The following is a 7,779-nucleotide window of genomic DNA, read 5'->3' on the forward strand; positions in this document are numbered from 1 at the left end:
TTAAATATATTTTTTGTCCTTTTTTAATTACATTTTGTCCTTTTTTGTTGTCTAATGATACATCGCTGAGGCAAACTGTAAGTACATTTTATGAGACTGAGTACCTGACTACTTTTCTGATTTTTCTGATAAGCATATATGTACACAGAGGTGTGTGTATATGCATATCTTTTTTAATCACACACAACACAATTTATGCATAGTCCCCCCCCTCCCCATCAAAAAAAAAAAAAAAAAAATCCCCCAGATCCCATCCAAACCAACTCCCACCCACCCAAAACCCCAAAACAAGAACCCACTGGTTTATATAATGTCAATATGTAAAGCAAACACACACACTCAGCAAAACGAAGAAAAGTAAAAATAAAATTACAAACATGTTTTTGAAAAGTGTTGCCCCCTTTCCTTTCCTTCAGTGTTAAAGAGATAAAAGGAGAGAAGCCGTGGTTGGACGGTGCGTGACTCATGTCGAGGAAGAGGAAAAGGGAGCGGACTTGAGGGGGCCTCATGATGCTGCGCTGTCAGAGGCTCCGGGCAACTTGGGGCGGGGGGAGGGGGGGCACTGCCAGGGCGCTGACAGGACTATCATGTTGCCCATCCTTCCGAAAGGCGCACCCGCTTGATGGACGGACTCTCGCGCTCGTCCAGGGTGGGCCGAGCCAGTCCTAGAGGCGAGTGGAACTCGTTCCGGTGCTCGTCTCGGTCACTGCCCTCGTGGGAGCTGCTACAACTGCTCAGGCTATCAACGGGGGAGCGTCCCGAGTCCTGGCGGGACGGGGGATTCTGGGAAGGTGGCATCCCACCGTAGCCCCCCGGTGTGCTGCTGGTACGATCTCTAGGAGGAGAAACAGGTTCGGACTTGATGTGCAGGCTTTGAGCAGAGGGCAGGGACAGATTTGAACCCTGACATAAGTGTGAGCTAGAGCAATTTCTGTTGGAAGGAAAGGAAACGAAAGGGGTTAAAGAGTTACAAAGCAGGAGACAAAGTAGTGTCAGTTCATGGTTCGCAGACATGCAGTGAAAACTGTGAGTCACTCCTGTTTGACCCTACAGGTAAAGATCTAGAACCAGTGGTGTAGTCTACATTTTTGTACTGGGTATACTGTGCGTAAAAACCAAAGTACACCAGTTAGTACAATGTAATTGTCAAATTATTTTGATTTTTAAGCATATCGAACATTTTCAAATTTCTCTGATGTTTTTATTTGAATAAATGTACAACAAACTTTGTACCACAGTTGGCTTTGTATTAAACACATGATATATGATTTATAAAACAGTGTCAAAGCAAAACATGTTCAAGTATTAAGTATAGTTCAGAAATATTAATTATGCAAAAAATATTGTTGGACCAACTCAGTGTGTCTATAAAATGTTCCAAATGCGTTGACAATGACACATGCCCAATTATATGTCACATATCACTGGGCACTTTTAAGTGGGTATACTGTAATTCCCAAGCTTTTCTAATGGGTATACTCCGTATACCTGCATATCATAGACTACACCACTGTCTAGAACGGTGAAGAAGTCTTATTGTGGCATCTCCAAAAATGATCTCTGTTAATACTCCATCATGCACGTCCCGACAGCACCACACAGTTGGTGTTGTGACCTCACCCGAGCTGGCTGAGAGCTGAATGCTGCATGTTCTGCAGATGTTGCTGCTGCCACCCACTCATTGAGCCAAGGTGCAGGGAGCTGCCGCTGTTGAAGCCGGACAACGAGGACAGATCTGCACTGTTCAGGGAGTACTCTGTACAAACACACAGAACAAAAAGAAGGTGAGTATTTAGACAAAAGATGTGGAAAGTGGCTAATGATTCTGCGGCCCTGATGAAACCATGATGTTCCACCATCGTTGGTGGAACTATAGCGCCCTCTGCTGTTCAATATCTGTATAGCACTTAAAATCTGGAAGGTTTTTCTTGTGCAACTCAAACGTCTAATGGGCTAATTCAAAATCTAAACACAAATTAAGTTATTTGAGTGCATTTAACAAGTAATTAAAGCAAAATTACATAAACAAATAAACAAGGTATTTATAAATACATAGTTAGCAATGAAAAACAGAGCTGCCGTCTGAAAGAAAAGCAAACAACACACACACACACACATAAACACACACTGTTGTACATACCGGTACCATAAGAAGTAGAGATGGCAGATGGATAACCACCCATGCCTTGTCCTGGCAGAGTGGGAGTTGCTACTGATACCACAGGGGTGGCCAATGACTGAGCAGACTGAGAGTTGTTTATTCTCTGGTTCTGTGACAGAAATAGAAACACACACGCGCACGCACGCACATGCACGCACACACACACACACACACACAAAGAAAGCAGAAGATGGGACAGGTATGAGAACAAGAAGTCAACTCCAAAACAAACAAAAAGTATGAAAAAAAAAAACCAAAAACACTTTTTGACTGTTTTTTTGTTTGTTTTTTTGTTCTTTCCTTCAGCAGATGCTGAGAGAATAAATATGATGCCAACTTCAGGGAAAATTAATCACTTGACAAGAATCTCAGCTGAACCCTGCCAACCCTATCATTTACCACCTTCTTTTTTTTCCTGTGGGCTCACTGTCGCTATAGTAACACAGTTGGTTTCCACAGCAACGCATGATAGCAAAGGAAAGGGGCTTCATCGAAGAAGAGGGGAGTATTGTCATAAACCAATGGAGGTTTGATATAAAATGAAAGCTTATACATTTTTCCCCTTTCCCCACCATTCGGTATGGGAAATAAAAGTGTTATATTTATTTTCACAACAAAATCCTTTATTAGGGAGGAGGGGATAAAGAACAGCTGTGGCAGAAAAGAGGCCATGCTGCTTTAACTCTCACCTGCCACTTGATGGCACTATGTGCCTTTACAAGCTGTCACACAGCCAAAATTTGACCCATCAAAAGTGTCAGGAAAAAAGAAAGGGTAAAAAGTTTTTAGGACATTTACAGCCCATCCATCTATCTATACACTTTCTTTATCTGCAATTTCTTTCCGGGTCTCAGAGAGCTGGTGTCTACCTCCAGCAAGAGAGGCGGGGGAACACTGAACCGGTCGCAAGGTCATCACAAATCCATCACATAGAGATAAATGAGAGAAACAACCACTCACACTTTCACTTTTACTCACAGCTAGGGACAATTTAGAGTTACCAGTTAACCTAACATGGTCTGTGGGAGGAACCAGGAGAAGTCCCATGTATGAACAAAGAAAACACGCAAACTCCACCCAAAAAAGGCCCCAAGCCATAAGACGAACCAGTGACAAACTCACTGAGAGGCGACTGCACTAACCACTGCATCACTGTGTCGCCTACATTAACAGCTACTCTGCTAAAACAGCAAACAATAACTTTTTACTTGTATTCACTGGTAATAAAATTGAAACCGACATAAAATGCAACTTTTTTTTTTCTCGCTTCATAGAGCACATGTTACTCCTAAGAATTATGGACTCGTTTTACAAAACCTGAAAGTTTTTTATGAAAATATTATACTATTCAGGTTGTCTTAATATCTAAATTTGAGTGGTAATCCGACTTACCAAAAGCAGATCAACATCCTCAGACTGATGGCATTGAAAGGGGAGGGCAATAAATTCAAATTAGTGAAGATGAGTGTGCTCTTAGGTGTGGCTCTAAGGATGGAACTAGTTGAAGACTGAGCGAACGGAACCAAAACTAATCAGGAAAGTAAAATGATGGGAACGATTAAAACTATGCTAACTTAAGAAACTGCATGAGGCAGAAATACAAGATTGTGTGGTGAAAGTGCCGGTGTACACTCAGACAGCACAGCGCATGGCAAAATATAACAAAGTATATCATCCTTGGGCCAATAATAAATATAAATATCTGTTACTTAAAAATTTCTCACATGAATCTCTCAGCCCAAGTCTGACATACAAATAAACTACGAAAACAGTAGAGAAGGCATGAAAGGAAATAGATAATATAAAATAACACTAAATTACTGGTCATGAAATACACAAAGGAGAAAGCAGATGAGAAAAAAAAAAGAACGATGACATGAAACGATGCAAACGTTACTCACAATGGAGGGCATGTTATTCTTCACTCCAGGGGGGATGAGCACACGTAGGTCAGGTTTACGGTTGTTCATGCCCAAGTTCATAGGTGGGGGAGACTTTGCCTGCATGTTCTTGTTCATCCCACCAGTAGAGACTAGCAGTCCAGGTGAGTTACGGTGATTTCCATAGCCATTACCTAACAGAACCAAGAAAGAAGCAGACAAACATCAGTTTTCTCCGCTAATAAAGTCTTTTTCCTCACTGGCTCTCGTACGAGGCGGACGCATTCTCTTCCCTCTCCTGTTCTCCTCCTGCTTTTTTGCACTCTGTCTGTGTATCGGAGCTCCTATTTTACACATCTTCCAAAACGAAAACTACTTTAGCAATTGTGGCTTATCTGAATCTGCCTCCCCCGGCTGGCCTTGAAAACAGGCCGACATATCAATTTCTCCTGGGAAATGTGTAAACTAAGGAAAAGCTTTGTTTATCACAATCCTCCACCCCCCAGAACTTCTGTGGAGGCTTACCAGAACTGTGCCATCTGACCAACATCTTATCAGGACAATGGACTATCTGGAAGTGCTTCATGGACAAACTTCACCGCCTTGCTGTCAAATGCATATGTAACGTGTTCATGAATGCGCTTGCTGGCAGAGCTTTTTGATTACTTAAATCGTGTCCTGCTAGGACAAGGTGTGAAGAGATCTTTTTTGTATACCATTATCCTATCCTCATGGATTTCCCCCTTTTCTAACTAAAAAATTATTCTGAAAAGGATAAGAGGCCGCGCTATCATAGCAGCAGCTACGTGCACTCCGCCCATCTTTCGGACGACTGTACGAACGTATTCTCGCTGTATCTCGGTACAATGATAATAAAGCTTATTATGATTCTGATTCTGATAATAAAATAAAATAAAACTCAACTGTTCATTAATAAACCCCCTTCAAAAGTGAAATGAGTCTCAGAACTATTGTTGTCCGTGATGGTGTAGCTTCATTAAGAATCACACTGTTCCCATCTCGTTTCTGTTTCCCAGTGGCGCGACTTGTATTGGAGCACTTACAGTAAACTCGTGGAGGGACACGGTGGCACAGTGAACAGTCAAACAGATGTATTGTTTTTGACTCCACGATCCCAACTGTTTGTTAGGATGTTAAACAATGAACTCATCCGCACCCTCCACATCTGTCACTGTCAAAGAAGACGTCATGCACTCAGCAACAGTAAATGAATCTTATAAAAACCTCTAATTATGGGTAGCAAGACCACGGAAGGACAGGATAGATCATTGGGAAATCAGAGCTATAACAGTTCTGAACACTGACATGTCGTTACCATGTTTACTTACATGTGCAGCACAAAATGTGCACCGATTTCTTTCTTTAAACGTAATTGCATGAAATCCTAGCAACATCATTAAGAAATCTAAAAGTGGAGCATTCTTGCAACCTTCACAGTCTTTGTTTCTAAAAGTCATTCTGGGCTATTTTTCCGCTTACTCCTCCTTTCTTTTTCCAAGGGGTAGAAACACAGGGCACCGCGTGGACATTCCCACTTGAAAGACGGCGAGGAATTATACGTTAGACATAAATGAATTTCCTAATCATACACTCGGGGGAAAATGAGTCGCAGATGTCTTCCTGGGCAATTTCCCTCGCTGATCTTTGTTTAATTTGAGAGCGAGGTTTTTTGTTGTTTAGAAATGAAAAGTCTCAAAAGCTCAATTTTGAACAATCTGTAGAGTAAACGACCACTAGCGGTGAGAGAAAATGAGGCTGAAAGAAAAACGAGAAAAAGCTGTGTGTGTGTGGCAGGCACGTTTAAGCTGTTGTTAATTTAAACTTTGTGTCAATTTGTGGCATGTGCATAAATCGACGGCACCAATATTTGTGTGTGCCATTAAGAAGGTGGCATGGGTGCTTATATACAAGCAGTGCATATGATGCACATCTATTTTATTTTTTTTTTCCTGTTGGACCATCTTAGTTCTGGTGTCATTCTCCTATTAGCAAAGAGGCAGCTGCCTCTTCAGTATTGCCGCTCTCTCATTCTTATGACTGGCCTTTTATAGGGCTTGAGTGGGTGCATGTGGAGACAGATGAATGAGACCTCACACACATCCTCCCCGCACACACACACACCTCCACACACACACACTTTGATAAATAACCCAGCAGGAAGTACATCACTGTTTCTGTACAGATGAGTAAAATAGGCGCTGGGCTATAGTGCGACATTAATTCATACTTTGTCCAAGGAGACACGGACTTCATCTTGGTGACGGTTAATCAGACATCTGTGTATTACCACCCTTTGGTGATGGCTGCAGTCTAGTCAATTATACGTTAGAACACTATAATCATAAGTGGCACAGGCCAGTCCTTAAACACTTCAAAAAGTAAAGTCACGGGCCAATTATACTAATGAAGCAAGAGCTGTGACTCAAATCGTCTTTTCCTGCAATATGATCTGGATTTTTAGGGCGAGTGCATTCAACAGAGTTTCTATCGCTACATCAGCTGAAGACATGATACCCAGAGTTGATTTCCACTCTCCTCTTCTTGTGCTACTTTGCAAAGACTAGATGGCTGGCGTCATCTATGTAGAGGAAGTACTGAAATTAAACATAGCTTAACAAGATGTCTTTTTTGCTGCTAAAAGTCCCAGAGAAAGAGAGAGCGAGTGAGAGAAAGAGAGAGAGAGAGAGAGCAACATCTGATCTGAGATTCAGATAAACAGCTTCATGCTATTTCTGAAGTGTTGGGGGGCAGCTAAGGTCAACATTGCTCCACGGTTAGATGGGGGCACTTTGAGGGGCATGTATTTGACAAGGCCCCTACAGAGTCTTCATTCTGTCTTTCGTTCCCTCCTGCACCCCCACCCTCCACCCCCAAACACACACACACATTAAAAAGGGAGGTGTGGTTAAACTCATGTACATTTTACTGTTACTGAACAAATTTCTGATGTCCTGTTGTGGTCTAACAGGCGCGTTCCAGTCTATTCCCTGTACACACACACTCTTCCGTTGCGGTTTGGCCAAACGTGCATTCAACCCTGAATTCTCCAACTGAACTTATGGTGTCACATTCACGCTTGCGACGCGCGCCGTTGGTGTGAGGTGCGGCTAAGACCGAAGCAGACATTGTTTAATCAGTTGGGATGTGACTTTTCGTCAGTTGATGCACGTGTGCCTTTAGGCTCGTGCGTCTTGCGACTTTGACCACCGGCGTCTGGTCGTTTCACCCAGCGTGCAGCTTTTTTTTTAAGGGAGTAATTGGTGTGTGATCAAGGTGAGAGGTGACAGGAGATTCTCGTTAGCTCCTCGCAGTGAGGAGAGTGCTGATCGAAGCGCAGATGACAGCTACCTAATTGCACAAATGGTCGCAGTTAGGTTTTCACAAGTCGGGGCCTAAAAATGGAGTTCCCTTATAAGCTCTTTTTCACCACTTCATGCTCTTTCCTAGCTAGCTGAAGCAATGACAGATTAAAGATATGCTGTATAAATAGGCAAACACGCATGTGCGTGCACACTGCCAGCAATATTTCTATAGAAAAGACATGATGACTAAGCCTTTCAGTGATGTGCCCCATTTACACTAGACTAGAACTACCTGGGGACCTTTGGTGATTTTGAATACTCCCTCACATCTGGGCTTCATGAGCCATATTTGCATAAGATAGGAAAAAAAACTGTGTTTTGATAAAAATAAAAAAAATTATATATATATATATAT

At 42.3% G+C, this 7,779-nt stretch overlaps 1 protein-coding gene across 16 annotated transcripts in view; it reads right to left on the reverse strand.

The window, feature by feature from the left end:
* Window positions 1-306: 306 nt before the first annotated feature.
* The window catches only part of mef2cb (myocyte enhancer factor 2cb), a 67,333-nt gene continuing 59,860 nt past the window's right edge, over window positions 307-7,779 (reverse strand). For 8 of the 16 annotated variants that reach the window (XM_037681091.1, XM_037681089.1, XM_037681087.1 and 5 more), the window contains 5 exons: window positions 4,063-4,235; window positions 3,554-3,577; window positions 2,141-2,270; window positions 1,621-1,756; window positions 307-931 (listed from right to left, as the gene is read on the reverse strand). In XM_037681091.1, coding sequence (XP_037537019.1) covers window positions 586-931; window positions 1,621-1,756; window positions 2,141-2,270; window positions 3,554-3,577; window positions 4,063-4,235 — 809 coding nt within the window. In that variant the 3' untranslated portion in view covers window positions 307-585. The remainder of the gene's footprint in view (window positions 932-1,620; window positions 1,757-2,140; window positions 2,271-3,553; window positions 3,578-4,062; window positions 4,236-7,779) is intronic. The other 8 variants (XM_037681097.1, XM_037681095.1, XM_037681096.1 and 5 more) reach the window with 1 other exon arrangement.

Source organism: Nematolebias whitei, chromosome 8 (assembly GCF_014905685.2).
Source record: "Nematolebias whitei isolate Nwh7 chromosome 8, NemWhi1, whole genome shotgun sequence".
Taxonomy (NCBI): domain Eukaryota; kingdom Metazoa; phylum Chordata; class Actinopteri; order Cyprinodontiformes; family Rivulidae; genus Nematolebias; species Nematolebias whitei.